The following is a 25,726-nucleotide window of genomic DNA, read 5'->3' as shown; positions in this document are numbered from 1 at the left end:
AGTAAATTATAGTCCCCTCAAGCACCTAGTAATGGCCCTGAACTTCCATGATAAATAGGCAGTCTGGCTAAAACTAAATTGTTGTTTGTACAAGGGTCAAATCTGGCAGAATGACCGAATGTGGAATGGAAATGAATGGGTTATTCTAATGCAAACCCAAATGAATGGATTATTCTAATGGATGTGGGAGGCCGTCTTGTTCGGGTTTTCACCGCTCTTACTTCAGGAGGCAGGATCAAACTTCTTGGCCACTCCCACTTGCCCTGCAGGAGCCATCTTAGCCCCAGTATCTTCCTGCCTTGCACAGGGAGAACAGGATCTTTTCTAGGCTCCTAGTCCTTTAACCCTTGAGTGTGTGTTTGTCTGTTACCTTTTTCCTTAAAACTTTCCCTTGTACTGTCTTCCTTTCCCCTGTCCGAAAGGGAGAGAAGAATTGCTTCGTCCTAACGGGGCGAGATTTAGACGCCTCATCGTTTCCCGCCAAGAAACAAAATGGCGTCCGCGCCCTTTTCGCCGCCCAGGCACCAATTTCAACAATCGGCAGCCGAAAATACCCGCTCTTCCAGAAGGAGCGGGGCCTTCCCTTCGCATGGGCAAAGAGGCGACGTGGAAAGACAGCAGAGCGGCGGGACCCAGTGCAGCCGTGAGCTTGGCTCGTGGTCCCTGCCGAGGGAGCAGCCGCATCGGCGTGCCGGAGGCCGCAGGTCCTCCTCGGCCGAGCCCCTCTCCAGACGCCGCAGCTGCTTGAGAGGCCGAGAGACGGAGGCGACGTTCCGTTTCGCCAGCGGCATCTGACCCAACCGCGTCGGCTCCCACTGGCTTGGCAGTCAGGCGAGGAGGAGGAGGGGAGGCACCTCATGGGCAGATTTTACCCCTGACAGGCTCATTGCCCTTATGAAGGACTCCATTAGGGAGGAGGTGGGGCGCTATGATTTACCCCCCCCCCCAGGTCTGCCTCCAGAGGTTTGGTTAGCCGTGGGGAGAGATCCCGCTCTCCCAAGAGGGAGGGTAGAATTAGGCTTTGGAGGGATCGTTCCCCCTATTCAGACAGCAGCGACATTAGTGAGGGGGAGATTTCTCAGTATTCAGACCATTTTTCTGAGGAGGAATCTGGGCCTCCAGTCAAGTGAGCAGTCGCATAGGCTGTTCAAAGTAGAGGATGTCTCCCTGCTTATAGCCAAGACCGTCTCGGCCTTAGAGCTACACGATTCCGCAGAGGTGGAGGATCCCAATGATAAGAAGCCCAAGGCCATTAAGGGTTGCCCCAAAGGCTCGCCCTCCATTTTTCCAAAGGAAGATGAAGTAGAGAAGTATTTTCCCTTACCGGAGTTGTTTGAGAGAAAATTTAGGAAGGAATGGTTATTCCCCACCACTAACAAGGGTTTCCCATCAGTGTTTAAGAAAACATATATAACCCCCCCTCACCTTTCCACCCTCACTAAGACTCCGCTGGTAGATGGGCCGGTTTCAGCCCTTCAATCGGGGGGGCTAGTTCATAAGAATGGGGAGGGATCCATGAAAGACCCGTTGGACAAGAAGGCAGACCATCTTCTGCGCAGGGTGCACGAAGGCATTGCTATGTCTTCCAAGATTTTGGCTCCTGCAGCCACGGTGGCTAGGGCCTCCATAGTGTGGCTTAAGCGACTCTTGGATCGCATTCCCCCTGAGGATCAAGGCCTCAGAGCACTCAAAGGTGGAACGAGTGCTCTTGGCTTCTTCTTTCCTGGCAGATGCCGCGCTAGATGCGTTTCTTAATTCATCACGCACCATGGCCACAGCTGCTGCAGTCCGCCGCCTGATCTGGCTTAAGCCATGGCAGGCCGATACCCACTCTAAGATGGTGGTATCGAGTTTCGATTTTGAAGCGGGCATCCTATTCGGGTCTGAACTAGACCGTATACTAGTAGAGACAAAAGATAACAAAAAGTCCATGCCCCGGTTTGTCAGAGCAGACAAGACCAAATTTATGCCAAGGCCGCCCTTTCGTTCCTTTAGACCATCCTTTCATGCCAGTAAGGATGGGAGAAGGCAGCCATGGCAGACTCAGTCATCATACCACAAGAGGCAAGACTTCCGCCAGCCGGCAAAGGCAGGCAAAAGCTTCCGCCAAGAGTCGGGTGGAACCAAAGCGTGACTATCTCGATCTTCCAATAGGAGGTCGCCTCCTGGCCTTCGGACATCTTTGGGTGGGGAGCCACGTGGATGCCTGGGTCAAGGAGATAGTCTCCATAGGTTACTCTCTGGAACTCAAACACTGGCCCAGGGATCGTTTCATTCCTTCATCAGTGAGCTCCAACCCCACCAAGGCTTCTCAACTTGGGGTAGCCGCCCAGCATCTCCTCAACATCAGAGCTGTTCAGCAGGTCCCTCCAATAAGTCCCTTCAAGGGGACTTATTCACACTTCTTCGTAGTCCCGAAAAAGAACGGAGATGTGAGACCCATCCTCAATCTGAGGCATATAAACAGACACCTCCGGAAATTCAAATTCCGCATGGAATCGCTGCGCTCCATGGTGGAGATGATTCAGAAGGGAGACTTCCTCACTTCCCTCGACCTGGCAGAGGCCTATCTTCATGTGCCCATTCGTCCAGCCCACCAAAAGTTCCTGAGGTTCGCCATAGATCACCTGCACTTCCAGTTCGTAGCCTTGCTCTTCAAATTGGCGACAGCCCCTCGAGTCTTCACAAAGGTGTTGGTGGCCCCGATAGCTCTCCTCAGAAGTCAGGGAATCCAGCTGTACCCCTATTTGGACAACATTCTGATCCGATCGAGGTCAGAGAAGTCTGCCTCAGAGGATGTCATCCAGGTGCAGCAGATTCTAGTGGAGCACGGGTTCGTGGTCAACCAGGAAAAGAGCTCAACAGTGCCAGCACAGATCATGGAGCACCTGGGTGCACGGATCAACACCACTGACGGCACGCTTTCGGTCCCAGAATCCAAGGTCTCCAAGATCCAGCAGACCGTTCTCCAAATCATCAAATGCAACCAATGCAACTTACTCCAACTGGCGAGCGCTCTGGGTCTCCTGCTCTCCACAATGGACATGATCCAATGGGGCAGAATGCACGCCAGACCACTGCAATCCCTTCTCTGCCCTTTCGCACGACAGATTATTCTCAAGAGAGATTGGATGATTCATGTTCCCCCAGCTGTGAAGATCAGTCTTCAGTGGTGAACCATCCGGCGTCACCTCATTGCAGGAAAGGTGTTTGCGATCCAGGATCCTTAACATCTATTTACGGATGCCAGCCTGTCGGGATGGGGGGCCAAGTTAGGCTCCCTCTATGTCCAGGGTCATTGGCCCAACCATCTTCAGGCCCTACCCATCAACCACCTCGAGATCAAAGCGATCTTTTTGGCCCTAAAGCATTTTTGGCAACATGTCCTCCACGACCATGTGATTGTGCACACAGACAACATTGCAGCCAAATGCTACATAAAGCATCAGGGCGGCTCCAGGTCTTCAGCACTCCACAGGGAAACCTTCAAGATCTTGAGATGGGCAGAACAGAACTTAGCATCTCTCAGGGCGGAGCACATCAAGGGCCTGTTGAACGTGGAAGCGGACTGGCTAAGCAGATCCAGGGTCCGGGAATCGGAGTGGAGTTTGAATCCTTTGGTATTCCTGTCTATTGTCGAGAGGTTCGGGACACCAGCGGTGGACCTCTTCACCACACTAGACAATTGTCAGGTCCCGAGCTTCATCTCCAGATTCCATCACCATCTGGCACTGGGTTCCAATGCCCTCTCCAGCTGCTGGCCCCCAGGCCTTCTATATGCGTTTCCCCCCTTTCCTTTTCTAGCCAAGCTACTACATCGGGTCCAATTAGACAGGAGACGCATCATACTGGTGGCGCCGGCCTGGCCGCGCAAGCCTTTGTTCTCCATAATTCAGGAGTTGAGCGTCGTCCAACCCTTCAAACTCCCAATGACCCCAGAGCTTCTGTGTCAGGGCCCAATTTTCCATTCAGACCCAGGGCGTTACAATTTGACCTGTTGAAGGGTGCAGGCTGAGAGAGAAAGGTTACGCCAAGAAGGTGGTAGACACCATGTTAGCAGCCCGCAGAAAGTCCACCATTAGAATATACAATTCATCATGGAAAGCTTTTGTTCGATGGTGCAGGCGTAAGGGTCTGAACCCGGAAGAGCCTCAACTTTCCTCGGTTTTGAACTTCCTCCAGTAGGGCTTCCGTAAAGGTCTTAGGTGTGCCACATTAAAACGACAGCTAGCGGCCCTTGCCACCATCCTCCCGCTGATGCAAGGGGTCCCGGTCACAGTACACCCTGATGTTCATAAAATCCTTAGAGGGGTAAAACAGTCTCAGCCACCCACGGTGCACAGGTTCCCCACCTGGCGTCTGCACTCTGTCCTGGACGCCCTCACCAGGTCTCCATTCGAACCAGTTCAGTCCATCCACATCAGGTGGCTGCGGATGAAACTGTTGTTCCTGGTGGCTATCACCTCAGCCAGGAGGGTTTCGGAGATCAGGGCCCTTTCCACCAACCCAAATTTCTGCCAATTCTTCCCAGATAGGGTGGTTCTAAAATTGGATCCCTCCTTCCACCCCAAGGTGGATTCAAAATTCCATCTCAGACAGGAGGTAGTTCTCCCCAACTTCTGCCCGGATCCCAAGCATCCGCGGGAACGGCTCTGGCACCACCTGGATGTCAGGCGATCCCTTAAGGCTTTCCTCATTCGTTCTGAGAAGTTCAGGAAATCGGAGAACCTCTTTATCAATGTAGCTCCCCCCAGGATGGGCGAGGCCATGTCCACTTCTGCGATTAGTTCTAATATCAGGACTTGCATAGTTGAAGCCCATAAGGCAAAAAAGCTCCCGGTTCCCAGAGGTCTCACAGCACATTCTACCCGCAGCTCAGCAGCTAACGCTGCCCTTATAAAATTGGTACCCCTTGAGGAGATTTGCAGAGCGGCCACCTGGGCCTCTTCCTCCTCGTTCGTTAGACATTATAGACTGTCTTCCATCAACACGGTTCAGGCGACCTTTGGGAGACGCATCCTTGAACACATCGTGGGGGACTAAAAAACTCCCACCCTTCTTGGGGGCAACTGCTCGGGTAGTCCCAAACAAGACGGCCTCCCACATCCATTAGAACAACCCATTGGTTACTCACCGTGAAGGGGTCTTCTGATGGATGTTGGGAGGCCGTCTTGGCCCACCCTTGAGTTTTTTCTTACCGGCGATGTGTTCTTTAAGCATCCTTCCTTAGTTGAGTTAGTCACAGTTTTCAATGGTTAGGAGCCTATCACAGGTTTATTGGCCACTTCAAATTGTTGTGAGGTTAGTCTGTTGGCTGTTTCATGTTTTTTGTTGCACTATGTTATCTTGCCTTGCATGTGTCCTGTAATGGTCTTTTATAAGCCTGTGCTAGGGGACACACTCCAGATTGCACTAGGGGCTAAGATGATAACTCCTGCAGGAGTGCAAGTGAATGGGAGTAGCCAAGAAGTTTGAATGCGTCTGCCTCCTGGAAAGAGTAAGGCCGAGGTGAGAAACTTCGAGACAAAGGCGACACTCTACCATCCAAATCCATCAAGAAGACCCCTTCACGGTAGCGGAAGTAACCAATGGAGTCACGATTCTAGTGATGCAGAGTCAATTCCAAAATCCCAGATGCTTTAGGGATCTTGAGCCCTAGCAAGGTATTAGTCAAGAAACAAATTTCAGACCTGGTGTTGAGGCACCTGATTTCAGACATCACAATAATTTGTGATTAGATTCAAACTTGTCACTAGATTAAAATTTTATGATGCCTTAAGTCTCAGTGCTGCGCTGTTGGGAGGTAGAAATTAGCATGAGGATTTCATACTTGTTTTTGTCATGGAAAAATTATATTTCAATGATGTTTGAATGGAGCCCTGGAGTACTGAAGTTTCTGGAAAAAAACCCAGTGATTTAAAAACATGATGAGTTCATGTATTGTTTTAATAGTTTGTTTTATAACCTATGGAACAATAAATTGAAACCTTCCTCCTTCAGTCAGAACCGTTTCTTTCCCTCTCTTGGTCACTGAGTAGCAATGTTTGTTGAAATTGATCTTGTTTCCATCAGCACAGCATGCCAAAACATTTTTTATGCATTAAGTAACAGGGGAAAAGTCTGGTATAGAATGTATTTCCTTAGCCATTGGATATTTTCCTTTTTGATCCTTAGAATGAGAAATACACCAATTCATAAACATACCATCAGCTCTTGGGGGGAGGTGGGGAGAAATGTAGGAGCCCCCCACCCAGCCAGTGCTTGTGTTCAGTAGATAGGGAGATAATGAGATGGTCATGGATAGTATGGTGTATCATGGAGAATAGCGATGGCAGTGTGGGAAACATCACTTTCCTTCACGTTATGTTGGATCCTGACAGGTTTTTTGTTCTATCTCACCGATTTCTTCTTCTTTCTGTTGCCCCATTCTACATGGCCACATATGAGCTCCATGTTCTCCAGGATAGCCTTTTTTGTGTGGTCAAAGGAGACCCCCTCCACCTGTCTACACCAGTAGAAAAGGCAGCATGAGCCAACACATGGTTCAAATCTTTCACGCTGTTCCTCATTCTAACCATTTAAATACCCCATTGAAATCAAGGAGGCATGAGATGGTGCAGCCTACATTTTCCAGGGAGTCCTGGGAGTTCTGCAACTGAAGTTTCCAGCTTTTTAAAGTGTCAGTATCAGCTGTGGTGTGTGTGCGTGCTCTTCTGATTGAAAGTGTTGTGTGAGTGGGTTTAACTTTCTCTCTGGCAATTTCCCAACCTGAAATAATTCTGAGGAGTCACTCCTCAGGTTGTCATCTGTGACAATTAAGGGAGGATAGTTGGACCAGGGGTGGGTAGAGAGATGCATCAAAGCAGGGATACCTTAAGCAATGGCTTCTTCTTCTGTCAGGTGAGATCAGCACACTTGGCCTGTCCAGAATCCATGGGAAGAAATATTCTATTCCAGATTGTCCTGGCCTCTTTCAACAGACTGGGAATTAAGCTAGGGAAAATTCCATGGTGCATCTTGATTTTAAACAATAATATTTGAATACCACAATACTCCTGTAGTCTTGCAAGTACACATGCACTCTTTTCTTGCCCTCTTGCACTCTAGGTACTGAGATGGTGTTTTAAATACTTCTTCTTCTTGTAGGAGTACATAATTCCAGTGAGGGTCTTTGATTCTTGTTTAATTTACAACAAAAAAGTCTCCCTCTCTGATTCATTTTTATGTAATCAAAATATACCACTCTTCTCCCTTTGCTTCAGGTCCGTGAAATGCTGCGCATGAGAGATTCCAATGGAGCCAGGATGCTGACCCTAATAACCGAACAGTTTATGGCAGACCCACGGCTCGCTCTCTGGAGGCAACAGGGAACAGGCATGACAGACAAATGCCGGCAGCTGTGGGATGAGCTGGGTAAGTTTCCTCATTTCTGGTAGAATGGGAGTTCTGCTATGGATGACATTTTGTCCTACTTTGTGAGGTAAGAAGCTGAAGGAAGCTGTTGTGGAGCACAGATTTCAAAGGCTGCCAGAACTCTGGTGGTTTGGTCAGGGCAGGTGACTTTAAGTGTTAGGATCTGCACAGAGCTAGAAAAGGGCATTGGAGGTTGTGGCTATGAACAAGAGAAACAGTTCAGTGATTCTTTGGCAGTCCATTCTAGCGGTGAACATTTTTCCTGAGATTTATCTGTTTGGAAAGGCTGTTTTCCCTCCCATTATTTATCTCAATAGGACAGATGCATTTGCATGACTAAGTCCTCTTCAGGTGCCTTTTAGCAATCTGTGACTTTTAGCAACCATAATAAATGTTTCCCCCTGTAAGTCAGCAAGGTGGAAGCCAAGAGGCTCCCATACAAACCACCTTGTGGAATTTTACTTCTGGCTTAAAACTGGGGCCTTTCATTGGGGAGATGGTGCCTCTTTCAGAGCAGCTAGTAATTTGTGTGAGCCAAACACCCTTCTGTCTCCCTGGACCCTAATACACATTAGTTGATGTAGGTCTGTGTTCAGATAAGCACAGCAGCCTAAAACCCTAGAACAGCCTAGGGCTGGAAAGGTCATCCTGGTGGGAAAGATAGTGAGTGAAATACAGTTGCCAGCTTGCATTCAGGATTTTGTCTAATGTCTACTAGAAAAACACAGTCAAATTGTTGATGAGAAACTATCAAATATAATACTCAGTATAAACATATTTTTTCATACTTTTGGCAAGCATATCAGTAAGAGAATGTTAATATAGGAAGGGAAGGAGAGAGCTGAGAAGGATAAGCCCTGATCCCCAAATATAATCTGGGTTCTCTTACTCTATATCTTCCTCTGCAATTTATTCCTGGGTGTCTAGCATACACTGTCCACGTTTTCCCAAGCTTTTTTGGCCTACAGTTCAGAGTATCCACCAAAACTTGAAAAGACAAGGAAAGAGATATAATGGATTGGAGTACAGTCTTTCTGTTGAAGGCACAATATCTATAGTTTTGTGGATAGTCATGAGGTTGGGTCCTGTGACAGAGATAACAAATGAGAGATATAATTCTATTCCTATCAAGATTATGACAGCTCTTCCAAGCTAAAATGCCTCAGATGATGCTCATATAGGTTCCTGCTAGATCAGGGGTCTGCAACCTGCGGCTCTCCAGATGTTCATGGACTACAAATCCCATCAGCCCCTGCCAGCATGGCCAATTGGGGCTGATGGGAATTGAACAATCCATGAACTATCAGAGGAAAACACCGTAGAATACAGACTCCTGTGCTAAATGAATCAGCTCACATGAGAGAAAAGTCTATATTGTCTCTCCACAAGTATCTTTGAAACATTAATTGTAGTGGAAGTACTACTGGAGGTTTTAATTGTGATAAAAAGATAACAGCTAGACTCATTGGTATGAAGATTGTTTATATATCTTCTTCATTTACATTTTTGTACAGCACTATGTTGGGGGAAGAGAGGAAAATGTGGGAAATGTTGGGTTTGAATCAGCTGAACTGCACTGTGGTCCTTTCTGACAATTGACTTAGGACAGTTCATGTTTTGTGACATTGGTAACGTTGCTATACCTTGTATCATATGTAGGAAGGGCCTGTGTTCAGTTGGTTTGGGATGCTGCCCCTTTTAAAGCAGGGGAAGAAACCATAGCTCAGTAGTAAAGTTCACAGTTTGCCCACATTTTTATGCATGTTTAGTCCCATGATTTCCAGGTAAAAAGACATGTATGAAATGCTTTCTTCATTCAGAACACTTCACATATACTATGTCAGTAATCTTTATGATAATTCTGAAAGATTGACCAGTATTATTTTCCCCATATTGCAAATAGGGATTTAAAGAGTGCCAAGCTGAAGATCTTGGACAGACCTATCTGTCTGGGATTCCAAAGAGCTGTTACCAGCCATGCTAGACAGTGCTAATGGATAGAACAGTAGTAAAAAGCAGATTTATGTTTGCAAGGTTATCTTAATCCATTTGATTAAGGCTTCCAGGTGGACTTTAGGTTGGAAACTTTATTGACCTGGCAGATTACCTAAATCAAACAGTTGTGATTGTTTTGTTTATCCCAGGTTTCTCGGTGTCTTTCAGTACCATTATCTATAGTATTCTTGTGGAATGCCATACATAGAGGGTCCACTCCTTTTGTGGACAGTAACGTTCAGAAGGTGATTTGCCCCTATCTTTTGCAAATGAGTTATAATGAGGAATTACTTAGGGATCACTTTTATTGCCCATGATTTTGCAACACTACCTGAAACTTCTTAGAGAGGTCATCTGGAGTTCTGGGGTGTGGATATCATCGATATGCATGACTTTCTGCCCTATTTCTCCATTTCATTTTTTAAAGGTGTGTTGGTATTAGCTGTCAGCACATACCTGAGCTCTCTAATTGCTGTATAAATAAAACTCAAACCTAATCCAGACAGAACTGAAATTATGATAGCACAGGACTAATCAGACTGGCTGGAAGGGGAAACACCTGACTTAGGTAGGGTCACACTCTGCTTGAAAGATCAGGGTCACGTGGGGGGGGGGGGCTCTCATCTGCTTTGCTTCTGGATTCCCAGGTGTCTGCCATTTGCACAGACAATCATTTATCAGCTTTCACGGATTCAACAGCTGTACTTTTTGTGGAATACAGAAACCTAGAAACTGGCATCCGTGTTTTAGGCACTGCTAAATTAGATTGGCATCACATATTCTATATGGGGCTGGCCTTGAAGGTGGTCTGTCAACTGCAGCTGCTGAAAAATTATGCTGCCAGACTCCTGTTGGAAATAAATTGATAAAATCCTATTATGTTCCTGTACTGACATATCTGCTTTTACTATTGACATGTTTCTGGGACCAATTTAAAGTGCTAGCTTTGACCTATAAAGCCACAAATTACCTCAGTCTTACATCTCTCAGGACATACTCCCCCTCCTGTCTATAATTTAAGATCAAATTAAAAAGCATTTATATAGAAGTCAGACAGGTCTGAGAGGCAAAGTCCCCTTGGTGGCTATGCAGGTAGTGTGTGCCTGTGTGAGTGTGTGTGGAATTATAGAAGTCCTGAGCACCGTGGAGGCTATGAGGTCAGGAATTTGTTTTCATGCGTTTGGTTTGGGATTGGGTGGTGTGAATGGGGGAGGAGAATCCTTGTCTGGGAATCCATGTTGGTTGTCAGCAACCCTGTCAAGATGTATGGAATGTCTTTTCTTGTGCAGCTGACCCTGCAGGCATTTCTCAGAAATGCAAAAACATTTTTGTAGTATTTGGCCTTTGATTACTAATACTAATGTGTTAATTTACTCATACTTATTTATCATGCTGTGATTGCTTTTTTGTTTTATTTCTGTTACCATAATATTTAATATTTTTATTGCTTATAGTTTATGAATTATGTTAGGATGTACATTTTTAAAAATTTATATGCTCATACAGTAAATCAAAGAAAGACCTAGGTTGAAAATAGATATCAAATCAAGTTTGTACAAATATTAACTGGGAACAAGCAAGCTCTAACCATCTCATATAGAGATGGCTAATGACTTAACATGGGATTGCTGTTATAGATATGCACCTCTTTAAGCTGAAGTCGGGGGGAATGTATGCCTCTTAAAAGAGCTATGAGTTATGCCAGGGCAAGGTCTTGCTTTGCTCATGCAAGTTCACACTTTACTGATGCTGCAGTTCAGCTGTGCAACTTGGGAAGAAACATTACATTCTCACAAGTACAAAATATTGCATTAGGAGCATGCTAAAGCTGTGGCATCAACACAACTAAGAAACAAGTTCAGGGCATTCACAGCTCATGGTACTAAGTAATTTATAATCTGCTTGCCTTCTTATGTCCAATAATCCTTTGTTTAAGCAAACATCTAGTAGCTATATAATCAAAACCTCTTAAATATTCTTCAGATAATCCTAATTGGGCGAGTGAAGATGATACTTATGATCTTTAGTGACCAAATTAGGATTATATTAATGAACTGTAGAAGTATAAATGCCTTATTGTGAGATCCAGGTCCTTTCTATAAATGGCTTAGAATTGTGACTGTACCCTTCCTTGGCTGATGTATTTTGAGGATATACTAGTGTAAATGCTGGTACCAAGCCTTACGGCACTGGTATAACCCAGTGTCAGTGTAGAATTGTATGGCATCTGGGGCACGTCGTGGGTAGAGCAGGCCTTACTTATAATTTGTGTATTATTATGCATATTGCTTTGAAATGTGCTTCCCCAGCCTTTCTGCCCCCAAGTGCTGATGGATTGTTATGCCATAAAAACCTTTACTGCATCACATAGATGTCAATGCAAGTGATAACTAGTATCCTCCTCCTACATATCCCCAAGCAATGGCACAGCTTACAATACCAAGTTTGGAGCATGTCAGAGATCACCAGCTATGAAAGATTATCAACTGTGTAGAAACGGAGTATATCTCTCTGGCATCATGGGAACATGAGTGGATCCCTCAGATAGCATATTTTGTACACCATTCCTGCGGCTTTGAAGGTTTTTGAGGCTAGGATTGGCTCCTTGCTACTGTACTGTTCCCCCATTTGGATTTCGGCAATAAATAAATCATTTAATTTATTACATTCAGACTAGTTAAGAATAGGCTCTTGGATCTTGATTTTCATAATTTGACTCGTGCTGCCAAGACAACCTGTTCTCCGACTACATTATTAATCCCATGCGAGCGTGGAATTATGGCAGCATATCTTCGTCTGCTGATAAATCCCACCCAGAGGAGAGCCTTGGCTACTGCAAGATGTAATGTGCTGCCATCAGCTCTGCTGGAGGGAAGATTTAAGAATATGGAACGTTCTAAAAGAGTTTGTTCGTGTGATAGGACTACGGTTGAAACACCTGACCATTCTTTGTTTCTATGCCCTAAATACAATAAGATACGCATGAAATACATGAATTCCATTTTCTTGAAACGTTCTCAGTGGCATGAGGGTTATAAGATACCCAATCTCCTGAACAGCTCTGATGTGCTCTTTTGATGCTCATATAGGTTCCGAATGTGGATGGGATGATATTAACACCTAAACCTACTGTCAAGAGCTTGGATATGACTCTGAGTCCTCCCTTTCCATGGAGGCCCAGGCCACAAATACAGCCAGAATGACATTTTTCTTCTTTGCCAGGCTAAGCAGTTGGTGTCCTATTTGTCTCACCCTGACCTAGCAACAGTCACTTCCAGACCAGACTACTGTAACTCCCTCTATACATGACTATGCTGGCCTCCCCACTCCTGCTTTTATTTATCTTTTTAAATTCCCTTAACTGTTTTGGTTCTGATTTCTTTGGTTTTTACTTCCTGCTTATGTCCCTCCCTCCTTGGCTGATCACCCAGAAAATTGTTGAATGAAACGAACTAACTGGAGCACCAGTGGGTATTTTAATTGACAGGGTTCTAACTGTATTGTATATTTTAACTGATTATTCATTTTTACGCTGTTAGCCACCCTGAACGTGAGTGCAGTAAGGAAAAGGGGGGATACAAATCCAATAAATGAAAAATGAAATAAAAAACACATTTGACTGTGATCTTTTCATTGTATCAAAACAGGTTTGCTAAAGATGGGAGGGAAACAAGGAAGTATATTGTTAAGGGGGTACAATGTGTGGATGCTCCAAAAAATCCTGCCCTGGTTTGGATGCCAAACCACAGCAAAACCTCCCTGTAGAAGCTTCCCATGATATCTAATGAGCAGTGTTACTTACCATTCTAGTAAGAACTTATTTTAATGGCAGCTTTGTGTGATCTCAGGAGTATTATGGGAACAAAATGCTATGAAGAACTTTTGAAGTTGTCTCTGGAATAGTTTGGGGAAATTAAAGTAAAAAATATCTTGAATACAAATAGACTGAAGAACAATGGCAGATGAAATTGTTCTCTGAAATTGCTGACACAAGTAAAGCAGACATAGGCAGGGTAAAAATCAGGCTATTGTTTGAATTTTGACCTTGTGTTTGCTGGCATAATTTTAAGCTGGCTTTGTTATGCAACTCAACAGAAATTTGTCCTGAAAATCAGAAACCATCTCAGATGCCTATTCAACCACTGCCTCTGCATTTATGTCTTATCAATGTAATTTAACTTTATTTAATGTAATTTTCTTTTATCATTTTTCCTTCTGGGGTTCCATGCATTTCTCTGAAATGTGATGTGGATGTTTGTGAGACTTTTACAGGCATGGAGGCAGCAATGGAGGCTGGTTGCATGCTCATGTCAGGTGGCATTCACTTAACTCCTGATGTATTTTTTCACCTGATTAATTTTTGTAGGGGCCCTGTGGGTGTGCATTGTGTTAAATCCTCACTGTACACTAGAAGAGAAGGCCTGCTGGCTTCGGCAGCTCCGGAAATGGGGTGATATGGATGTTTGCCCTTTGGAAGATGGGAATTATGGCAACGAACTTCCCAACATCACCAGTGCACTTACACAGAGCTCCACCCACCGGCAAGGTAAAAGGGGGGGGGGGCAGTTGAACATTTTGATCTCTGCTGCAACACTGGCTGTCTCTAGTCTTGCAATATTTCAAGTTCACGTGCATATTAAGATTGTTTAGATAAGAAATATCCCATCATTGTGTCTGCATGCCAGGTGGTAGACCTCTGGATATCTTTGAGTGATGTTAAAAGTATAACAGGATGAACTTCGAACTATGGCCATTTCCCCACTCACCCTGATTCCCCCTATGACGCGCGCTGCTCTCAGTGCGCGGCATCCCTGGTGCGCGCCCAGGCGTCCCCACGCCGTTTTCTCCAGCGCCAGGGATCCCGTGCGCTGAGGGGGCGCGACAGCGGCAGCTTCGGGGCGGCTGCGCTGTTGCTGCCCCTGTCGTGGGGAGTGCCCCGGGACCCGTGCTACATGAGGAGAGTAGCGCGGGGCTTACGGTAAGTGGGGAAAGGCCCTATGTAAGTTTCTTACCTTGCTCTTTACTACTACCGGTAATTACAAGATATGTTCAGATTAACCTGTCTCACTGAAGGGGAACTGTTGAATACTTTTACAGGCATGGAGGCAGCAATGGAGGCTGGTTGCATGCTCATGTCAGGTGGCATTCACTTAACTCCTGATGTATTTTTTCACCTGATTAATTTTTGTAGGGGCCCTGTGGGTGTGCATTGTGTTAAATCCTCACTGTACACTAGAAGAGAAGGCCTGCTGGCTTCGGCAGCTCCGGAAATGGGGTGATATTTGCGGTCTCTTCAGTTATCTCCTATGTTCTGTTGTGCCCTGATCAATCTCTCACTCTCCCTGGCCAGAACTTCAGTAGACTTACCACTTTTTTGCATTGCAATCCTGAGCAGTTCTTGCCCAGTTCAGTATGTTCTGTACTTTGACTGGCAGCAGCTCTCAAGCAAAGAAAGGTCTTCTCCAATATCTTGTATTTGAGATCCTTTGAAACTCAGAATCAAACCTGAGACCTTCTTGTAGCACAGAAGTCCTGAGCCTCTGCTTACTAGAAATCGTGGTGGAGGATGGGAGGGCTTCCCTTAAAATGTGCTGTTTTCTGGTTATGGCTTTATCTTGGTGTCTAGAAACATGGCATCTAGAACGTTTGATGTGAGTATGGCTGGCCTTCAGGATCTCAAGAGCTCTTCAGGATGGCCCCCACTTAACAGTTCCTGTGCCAGCAAAACAGCACTGTTGTTGCTTACAGGGTAACATTTTTAGCATGTTACATGGCACCACTTCTTCATCTTTCTCTCCCCAACCTTTCAGTGAGTGGTAGTTTCAGTTTTGGTGTATGGGAACACCACACTTAGGTGAATTCCACATGGGCCAAAAACAGCAGTATGAAAATGGTGTAAAATGGTTTCAAACAGTGTAAAAGGGTTTACACCGTTTTCACATCGCTGTTTTTGGCCCATGTGGAGTCTGCCTTAGTGCAACAAACGTTGAGAACTAGCCAAGCTAGCATGAAGGATAATAGGAGGCCACAAGCCATAGCAGATGAACCTCTTATGCTCATTTCCCTTTAGACTCCTTAGCAAGGCCAAGACGCACCGTGTTCACTCGTGCCATTGAAGGCTGTGACCTGCACTGGCAGGATAGTCACCTCCAGCGAATAATCAGCAGTGACTTCTACATCTCTCCTTCTTTTCAAAGGGAGGGTGAGGGCCTTCTCTTCAACTTGCAAGGACAGCCATTATGGTTGGGTAAGCTTATTTTTCTTGGTAGTAGCCCTTATTCCTCTGCTCAGTGCACACTAGTGGGAGGATTCCAGTATGATGAAGGAGAAATAATATTGTGTTTGCTTAAGCAAAAGCTGCACAAATTGAATTTGGAGCCTCTTCCTGCACTGAAGAGGAGGGGGGGGGGAGGAGGAGGAATATAGTGTGTGAGAACTCTCTACAAAGCAGCTGAGGTCAGACTGCCAGAGGGGCTGGGCAGAAACACCCATGGACCCCATGCTCTCGTCTTAGAGCACCTCCTAGAGGAGATCAAAACAGCCATGGATTGTTCTTGATTTGGTGGGAACATTTGAATATTTTCTTGATTTGATAAACACATACTCCAAATTATTTTCTGAAATGTTTGTTGTTGTATTCGATTTTTAAACTGCTCTCCCCTGTCAAGCGGGGTTCAGAGCATTGAACATCAATAAGTTATGCAAGATTAAAACATATACTGAATACTCCAATTACTGCAATATGGTGCCCTTCCCTCTGCTTCTGTGAGGATAAGGTTGCCTTAAGTTGTCTTCTCAGGAGCTCAAAGGTGGCCTTGAATAGTCCTTAGTGAACTAGCAGGGAATTTGAGGGAGCGGAAAGAGAATATAGCTGCACTTGAATTCCTTGTGGAAAATGGTTGTTTTAGGGTTAGGGACATTTGTAGAGGAGTGAGCTCTAAGTTGCTTTCCATCCAGTGTGTGTCGTCTGTCCCTGCTTATGACTTCTCTCTCAGAGTCATAATCCTTTCCACAGTAACTAGGATTTCAGGTGGAGAAGAACCAACAGGGACTGATGATATTATGTGCAGCACAATTGTACTGCATGCAGGGTAACCAGTTTTCTTGTAATACGATCACCACAAACAATTGAAAGCACACACTTAATGTATAAATATTCCAGTGCAGAAACCTTTGCAAAGCTCAATAGAAGTTACATTACAAGTTGCAGCTGTTTCCTTGGCAAGGAAAAATGTAGAAAGGGATTATGGCAAGTTCAGAAGGACCATCATCTAAAATCTCCAGCTATATTTTTTCTTTGTGAAAGGAGAATGCCTCTTTTCACTCAGAAATATGGCATGGCAGGGAGAAGGCTACACTAAAACTTCCCTTTCCTTTATACAACTACTTTCCATGTGCATGGAGTCCTTACCTACAGGAGGAACATTCAGACATGTAATCCTCTACCCGCAGTTTGAAGGACCTATATGATGCTCTGTTTCTGCACATCGGAATCATCCATCAGGGCGAAACAGCTTCTAAATGTTGTAATATTGCACAAAAATTAATGGTGTCACATAATATAACCCACCTGGGTCTTTGCCATTTTGGACTGCAGGTGAGGAACTTCATATTTGAATGTTCCCTTATGTCAAAGCAAAAACAAAGCAAAAATCCAGTTCATAGAAAGCTAGCCTGTCTGGGATATATACCACATGATATTTCTGCATTAAAAAGGCGGTGGAAAAACGTACTCGAGTAACCCAAAGCAGAGAAAGAAACAGAAACCAAGAAAGGGGGATACCAGGAAAGAGCAACTAAAGATAAAGATACTATAAACTGGTTAAAAATTCAAGGTTTCTCAAACAAAAAGTGTAGTTTAGAAATCACAATCTGTCCATGTGGATTATGTTAATTATGATTTGATACTAGTTTATGTACTATACTTCTCTGATAAACGCTGAAGTTTTAAATCGATTCATTTTTTAAATATTTAGTGTATCTTTCCTTGTGTGTCCCCCCCTCCCCCGCCCCAGTAATTTCTATTTCAACTCTAGGCCAAATCAGCAACAGACCAGAACATATTCATAAACACCAGTTGAACCCCCAACTCTTGAGATCGGTTGAACTGATCTGTTGCACAAACGGTACTACTGTCATACTTATATTTGGAGCTTAATTGCATGTTGTGTTTTATGTTATGCCCCAGAGCATGTCCCTACAGCCTGTGCCCGGGTTGATGCTCTTCGATCCCATGGATACCCTAAGGAAGCACTCCGTCTGACTGTGGCTATAATCAACACCTTGAGATTGCAGCAGCAGAGGCAGCTTGAGATATATAAGCATCAAAAGAAAGGTCTGGGCATTCTTTTGTTGATCTTCTTGATGGGTAGTTTTGTGGGTGTACGAGACACAGCAGTACCAACTGGTCATTATCCAGAGCTCTTCCAAAAAAACAGGAAATGCAAGGCCAGACCATACTGGGGTTGTTGTTTTTTTAGAGCAGTATTTTCACAAGTGCATGTAATGGATGCCCTGATCTGGACAGCCCACACTAGCTTAATTTTGTCAGATATTAAAAGCTAAACAGGGTCATCCCTAGTTAATATTTGGACGTGAGACCACAAAGAAAATCTAGGGTTGCTGTGAACAGGCAGCCAATGGCAAACCATCTCTGTCTCGTGCCTTGAAAACCCTGTGGGGTTGCCATAAGTCAACTGCGACTTGGCGGCAAAAAATATGTAATGGATAGGGTATGTTTATGGCAGTAACTTTACAACCATGGGAATGTGTTCACATACTAAGTGAAAACGAACAATTATTGTGAGGTTTTTGTTTTATTTCCCTTACTTCAGAACTCCTGCAGAGAGGAACAACCACCATCACAAATCTGGAAAGCTGGGTGGGGCATCCCCTCAACCCCATTGGCTGCTTGTTTCTCACTTTGACAGAAGCTTGTCAAGTACAAGATGAAAACTGTCTTGAAATCTCAGGTATGGAAATAATTAGCAGCCCAGTTTGTTAAGCCCTAAACCCAGTGCAGAGTTTCTCTGTGCCTTTGCAACTTTCCATTCCAAAAGTAAAATCCATAGGTTTCTCCTGTTGTATACTAGAATTATGCACAATGTTCAGCTGGTGAGCACTGGGTATCCCAATGTGATGGACTGCAGTAGAAAAGTTAATTTTAAAAGTTCAGGTCTCTGTGAAGCAAAGCATTGTTTGCATGCAGAAGGAGGCCTAAAGGCCTGAAACAGGAGAAGCCACCTGATTGGCTGTGGCATCCTGCACTCTGATTGGCCTATATGGCTTGATGAAGGGGAGGCAATTAATTCCATGACAGAGCAATTTGAGAGGTTTTTGGATTTTAGAGTTTCTGATAATGAGACCTGTTTCCTTTACCTAGTTTTAAAGAATAACATCTCTAAGGGGAGTAGTCAAAGTGTGTAGCTGGTTCTACTATTATCAGCCTGTGAGCTATGGTGAAAGCAATAATATATATAGGCTGCGAGAACTGGTGGAGGAGTTTATTAAGATTTATTGTATGGGCCAAGCTGAAGGGCCACATAGATATAAACCAGAAAGGAGTATCTTCTAGCCAGGGAAGAATTCCTGGATACCAATTAGTCTGGGGTATTGGGTTTTGCTTTGTGTTTCCTCAGCAGAGTGTTTTATGGAGTCTCCATTATTGTGCACTTCAATGATCTCCATTCCTTCTATATCTCCATCTGGTGAAGATCTAATTGCCGAAGAAGCTGAGGGGTGAGGTTTCTCCATCAGTTCGCTCAGCTCTTGGGCCCAGGTTTTTCCCTTTGTATCCTGTTGAGATCCCAATTGCAAGTCTTTAAAGAGATGAAAGTCCAACTCATAATCCATCTGAGGTAACTCTAAGGAATGTTGAGGAGCCAACTGAGAAGGGATGCAGAGGTCTTCCATAACAGTGGAGGCAGGCAGAGTCTTAGGAGGGCAAATGTATGTATAGTTCTTTTGAGAGAATTTGTTCCCATAAGACGAAGAAGGTGTTGTCTGTTCTAAATTAGTTGGTTCAAAAAAGCCATTCCTGGTGTCGTCCGATTGCCCTGGACTATGGTTAAGATCCGGTGCCATAGAATGAAGAGAGGGATCACTGGGTTTGACCTCTCAAATCTGAACTTCGCCCATCAGTTTCCTATGGTTTGCAGATGTGTAATTTGGCAATTCCAAATCAGGATTAAGTCTCCCTTTTGAGGGGTTTAGAACTAATGGAGACACAATAATATTATGAAAAACCCGTGAGGGGAGAATGCCTTTGCTCTTAAGAGTAATCCTACGTTTCCACAGTTCTTTTGTAATAACTGGTGAAACAAATGTTGAAGTGAGTACTCTCTCTGATGGTCATTTCAAGGTGAAATTTAGCAAGCATTGATTGATTCTACTGAGATCAGATCTATCTCCTTTGCTCTGATTTTAAGTAACACACTTAGATGGCGTTTAGCTAGACTCAAAGAGTTCCAGACAGGCAAGCAGCCATTATAGTAGAAAATATTGAGACAGATTTTATTGTTCTCAAGTATCAGTTGTTGATAGTTAACATGCTGGGTATTAAAGGTACTCTGAAAAATTGAGCCAGATTTGTTTGCATTTAAGGTGAATGGTGGGTGTTTTATGGTTTAGTTGTGGGCTGAGTGAGGATACTGAGTATATGTACCAAGCATGTTAGAACCCTGTGTGTGTGAAGAAGTCATTAACCAGAACCTCTTAAGTTTAAGGAACTGTACCATCTAACTGTACCATCTAGGAAACAACTATGTAACATCCAAGCTGAACTGTAATTGAAAACTGAAACTGAATAAGTATTCTTAAGCCTGTGCTTGAAAAACTAAATATGCAATCTCTGTTCCAAGCTCTAGTGTATATATATTTTCTCCTGCCTTATTTGCTTCATCAATTCCATCTCTCCAAGTTATTTATTTCCCTTACTCATCTCCTCTTTGTTAATAAAACCTTTTATTGTGTTTAAGTTTAAAATCTGCCTCAGTATTTATTTTGTGTTCCTTATCAGGGGGTTTGCCCAGAAAGGTTTAAATCCACTGGCATGCTTCACTTGTGGGCCAGTCACTGGGCTGAGGGAAAGTGCTTTTATACATTGCCATATTTCTTAAGCACCTCAGTCACTGAAGGGAAAAGTGGGAAATATCTCATAAGCCAGGTCAGAAAGTGGTTACCTTGCCTGAAATGTTAAAGAAAGTGTGGGAGTCAGTTGCATCCTAGGCAAGGATTGTCTGCTTTCTGAACAGCCCTTTTCTGTGAAAGAAGCAAAGTTTCTTATTGCTGCCAGAGCCTGGGGCCAACTTGAAGACTTCCATGGCCCATGCACCCTGTAGCCGACGGATGGGAACCAGATAATTCTGTGATGCTCCTCATGGTTTCCTTACAAATGTTGGATGTGGTTGGTAAATTTACCTGTACAGCTCAGTACAGCTGAGCAAATGTATCTGGGCATATGAGCTACACTGAGAGACAGCCATTATGTTTTCTTTCAGATGGGTGACAGGGATGGAACCTATCAGATTGTGAATGTTGCAAGGAGGAAAGCACTAAGTGAGGGTAGCTACACATCCCATGAATAACTCTGTTTTCCACCAGATACGGGGGATTCCAAGCCTCCAGTGTATCAGCATGTGCCTGTGGCCAACAATTGCCCTGAGGGTGAAGGATCCTACCTGTCCCTGGCTTTGGAAGTGGCACTGATGGGGATGGGGCAGCAGCGGGTGATGCCAGAGGGCCTTTATGCTCAAGACAAAGTGTGGCGCAACGAGGAGCAGATCATTGCCCGCCTGCAAGAGCTGGAGCTGGACGCTGTGTTGGTGCAGACTCTGCGCAAGCAGTGTATCCTGCTTCTGGAAGGTGAGAGGTGCTGTTGCTGTCAGCCTTCCATGAGGAAGGAAGCTTTGCACTGAAACAATTCTAGAGTCCCAGCAGTAAGCATACATTCTGCAACCGGTAGAAACTAGATGGTTCCCATTGGCCACAACGTGTAGTCAGGTGTCGAAGGTCAGTGGGGTTGCATGAATAGAACCATGTGGCTATAATATATGCATTATGAAATGCAGTTTGAGAGCATCATGCTGAAGATCAGGGAGATATATGGTAACATAATAATTCCATGATCACTGGGAAGTCCACAAGAACTGCTTCCTGTGCCCTTACCAGCCTCCTGCACCAAGTGCCAGGTGAATGCAACTCCTTTGTCCCAAAACTCTTGGAAGGAGAATACAAGTCAGTTCTTTGCTCCTTTGAAAAAAATTGCTGCTCGTCTTCTCTGCCTAGCAGGGATTTATTACCCAAAACCTAGATTCATAACAATGATGTGGGACACTACAGCTTCTGTTGACTGGGTGAACAGAGCTCTCTGTAATACTGAATGGGTCGGCTTGCAGAATAGACAGTGATGTGGCTCTGCTCCTGCACAGGTGGTCCCTTCAGTGGCCTTGGTGAGGTGATCCACCGTGAAAGTGTGCCAATGCACACCTTTGCCAAGTACCTGTTTTCTGCCTTGCTGCCGCATGATGCTGATCTGGCCTACAAGTTATCCCTACGCTCCATGAGGTTGGTACAACTTATCACACTTCCTTCCTTTTAGTAATAGGCAGCTTGTGACGGGATGACAAAGATTGCTACATGTCTTAAATGTTTCTTTTCTAAAACTGCCCAGTTGGCATATCATTGCAGTGTGTGTGATGGGTTTACAAGGAAATTATCTGGTTTCATGTTCACATTTAAAGGGTAAAATGTGTAAAAAATACTGATTAATGGATCAGTTAAGTTCCTTCTTGCTGAACTTTTGATTCAGTCTTGTTTATTTCTTGAAATTCTAACAAATCTGAAAATTCCAGTATCTTCACTGATCTTGAAAACCTATAGTGATTGAGAATACAAAACTGGGAGTGGTAAATTGTACTCCCTTAATGGGACATGCATACTATCCTTAGTACATGACACAGAGTCCTTGGACATCACTTGGCTACTGCTAGTTCAGCAAAATGTGAACAGTTGTGGAAATGGGGGAGAGAGTATCAGTTGGCTCGCTGTTGACAGTCTACTGCCATTTGTTTCCAGATTTACTAATTTGCAAAACTGTAATATAATGCATGGACCCATCAAGTATTGTAGCAGTTGTGTATCCTAGCCAGCACATCTGGGTGGGAGGGAAATCATGGCTTCCTTTTCCTTGGATTCCCTAGGCTTTTAAATACAAACATGTGAGCAGGTAGCTCCAAGCTGCAGCAGATGCCCTGGAGCTTGAGCTGCTCCCCCCCCCCCCCCACTAAGCAAAACCAGATGACTGCTATGCAAACCATGCTTGGCTCTAACATAAAAGGCACAAGAGGGGGATGTTCCCAAAGTTATATTTTTCTTTTGCAAGTTTATAAATCACCCCTCAGTTCTCTAGTGGCCTTTCAAGTTTGTTTGAGGCTGGTCTTGCATCCATATGTTATAGAGATTTTCTGTGTGGTTGCACACCAGCATGTTATAGGGGAAAAGGCACAAAGGCAAGTGCCTTTGCACGAGTCTGACATTTGCTGTTTTGGTTCCTGTTAGATTGCCAGTTTTAGAGACTACTCCTTCCAGTGATGTCACACACCCTCACCATATTGTTTCAGTGGTGCCCAGCAGGTACCCACGCTGGTTTACTCTGGGACACTTGGAATCACAACAGTGTGAACTTGCTTCTACTATGCTGACAGCAGCCAAAGGTGGGTAAAGGACATTTTGTGCCACTGAACATGATCACTAGGAAAGCCTGTAATTGAAAGGCAAATAGCATGTGTCTATCACAGTAAGTGCTTATAGCAGCTCTTCTGACAGAGTACACAGTGCCATAGCGGTAGCCTTTTCTGTCCTTGAAATATTACCAAGAGCTGTTGAATATGATAAGAACTCCCAGGGAAACTGAGAATCAATGGAATAAGGACTGCTTTGGCCTTTGATGTCTTTGGAAGTAAAGAGAGTCGGGGGGGTGGGGGGAATTGTGAAACAAGGAGCATTTCCTTCCTGTAGTCAAGGGACCACAGCAAAGGCTGTTCCACTTTGCACTGCCTTGAGGAATGATAAAGCCAGTCTGCAGATATGTTCCTGCTGGCCCAAATCAAAGAAGCTAGTTGCTAATCATGGAGGATCTGTTCTCTTAGTTAGCATCAAGCATTCCTAAATACTGAGTCCGCCTGGCTCTGCTGGGTGGATGAGACTCCTAAACACAAAAGCTTGCTCCCATATGGCAGTGAGGGGTGTTCCCAGACTAGCCCCTCCCCATTCCCTGGAACATAGGGGAGGCTGTGTGCTGTATCCGTGATAGTTAGTCCTCCCGGGTCCAGGTCAGTGGGCCAATTATACTGGTTTTGAAAAAGTTTTGTTTCTCTCAGATCTGCCTTCCCAAGTACATTTTCTGCTCTGCTTTGGGCCAGATGGGTTGACTGCCTCTCTGTATTCCTCTATTACATTTACCCCAGCTGAACCCATTTGCTGCCAGTCAAACCATTTCTTTTGGTTGCATTTGAAGAAATGTTGGAGATTACCTCCTTGGTTTAGGGAGACTCACTGTCAGCGAGGTCCAAGGCGGAGTTAATCCAGTTTGAACTCTGATTTGAATAGCCTTTGACAGGAGTAACTCATCATAGGATTGCACTATCCCTTGTGTTGCAAGTCAGACTGTTTCTGTGTTCTGGCTAATTGGCTAGGGTGCCTTAGTTGGGTTGACTGCTGTTCATTCTGAGAACTAGCATAGCCTTAGAAGCAGGGACGTAGGTATAGATTTTTTATGGGGGGTGGTGGTGGTGCCACACCCCCACCCGCCCCTAGGGCATGACCACGCCTCCCCAAGCCCCGCCCCAGGCCTAGCGCTTATAAAAGTAGCTCTCCGAGGTCGGGGATGGCAGACTCCCCTGCCCTGCCCTGCTCTGCCCTGCCCCTCCCCTCTGGGCAGAGGCATAGAGGGAAAATGGAGCCTTGTGCAAAATCTGAGTGCCCCCCCCCCCCCCGCAGCCGCTGTGATGCTGGAATCCACCCCCAAACAGCATCACTTTCAATGGTGTTTAAACTAGAGACCCCAAATTCTCCTTTTAAATCCACCTTAAAGGGAGAATCTGGGGTCCCTAGTTAAACAACATTGAAAGTGATGCTGTTTTGGGGTGGATTATCCCCCACCCTGAAACAGCATCACTTTCAATGTGGTGTAGTGGTTAAGAGCAGGTGCATTCTAATCTGGAGGAATCAGGTTTGATTCCCTGCTCTGCCACTTGAGCTGTGGAGGCTTATCTGGAGAATTCAGATTAGCCTGTACACTCCCACACATGCCAGCTGGGTGACCTTGGGCTAGTCACAGCTTTTCAGTGCTCTCTCGGCCCCACCCACCTCACAGAGTGTTGTGAGGGGGGAAGGGCAAGGAGATTGTAAGCCCCTTTGAGTCTCCTACAGGAGAGAAAGGGGGGATATAAATCCAAACTCTTCTTCTTCTTCTAACTGAGGACCTCAGATTCTCCCTTTAAATCCATGCGGAAGGGGGTGGATTTAAAAGGAGAATCTGGGGAAATTGGGGGGGGGTGCCTGCTGTCAGGGGTGCAATTGTTAAGCTAGAAGCACCAAACTTTCAGGGTATCTTTAGGAGTGTCTCCTAATGACACCACCCAGGTTTGGTGAAGTTTGATTCAGGGTGTCCAAAGTTATGGACCCTCAAAGGTGTAGCCCCCATCTCCTATTAGCTCCCATTGGAAGCAATGGGGGATGGGGGCACCCCTTTGAGAGTCCATAGCTTTGGACTCCCTGGACCAAACTTCACAAAACCTGGGTGATATCAATAAGAGACTCTCCTGATAATACATCTCAGGTTTGGTGACGTTTGGTTCAGGGGGTCCAAAGTTATGAACCCTCAAAAGTGTAGCCCCCATCTTCTATTAGCTCCCATTGGAAACAATGGAGGATGGGGGCACACCCTTTGGGAGTCCATAACTTTGGACCCCCTGAACCAAACCTCACCAAACCCGGGTAGTAGCATCAGGAGAGTCCCCCAAACAATCCCTGAAAGTTTGGTGCTGCTAGCCCAAACAATGCGCCCCCTGCAGGCCAAAAACCCAAAAAACACTAAAATGTTTTAAAAACCTACAAACAGAGGGGCGGAGCTTCTGACATGAATGGGGGGGGTTTCAAACCCGAGAACCCCCCCTTACCTACGTCCATGCTTAGAAGTACAATTCTAAAATGATGCAGTCATCCCTAGCAGTCACTGTGGTGTGCTCCTGAAAGCCATATACCTTGTTTGCCACAGTCAGCACTTCTTGGGACCCTGCCTTGTTCTCTTTTGAGTTGA

General features: G+C 45.0%; 1 protein-coding gene across 1 annotated transcript in view; it reads left to right on the top strand.

The window, feature by feature from the left end:
• Positions 1 to 25,726, top strand: part of ZSWIM5 (zinc finger SWIM-type containing 5) — a 145,488-nt gene that overhangs the window by 113,601 nt on the left and 6,161 nt on the right. The window contains exons 4-11 of the mRNA XM_048496408.1: positions 7,263 to 7,413; positions 13,775 to 13,954; positions 15,479 to 15,655; positions 17,597 to 17,743; positions 18,243 to 18,380; positions 21,010 to 21,270; positions 21,837 to 21,972; positions 22,966 to 23,120. Coding sequence (XP_048352365.1) covers positions 7,263 to 7,413; positions 13,775 to 13,954; positions 15,479 to 15,655; positions 17,597 to 17,743; positions 18,243 to 18,380; positions 21,010 to 21,270; positions 21,837 to 21,972; positions 22,966 to 23,120 — 1,345 coding nt within the window. The remainder of the gene's footprint in view (positions 1 to 7,262; positions 7,414 to 13,774; positions 13,955 to 15,478; positions 15,656 to 17,596; positions 17,744 to 18,242; positions 18,381 to 21,009; positions 21,271 to 21,836; positions 21,973 to 22,965; positions 23,121 to 25,726) is intronic.

Source organism: Sphaerodactylus townsendi, linkage group LG05 (genome assembly GCF_021028975.2).
Source record: "Sphaerodactylus townsendi isolate TG3544 linkage group LG05, MPM_Stown_v2.3, whole genome shotgun sequence".
In the NCBI taxonomy this organism is placed as follows: domain Eukaryota; kingdom Metazoa; phylum Chordata; class Lepidosauria; order Squamata; family Sphaerodactylidae; genus Sphaerodactylus; species Sphaerodactylus townsendi.
This window is presented reverse-complemented; position numbering and strand designations above follow the sequence as displayed.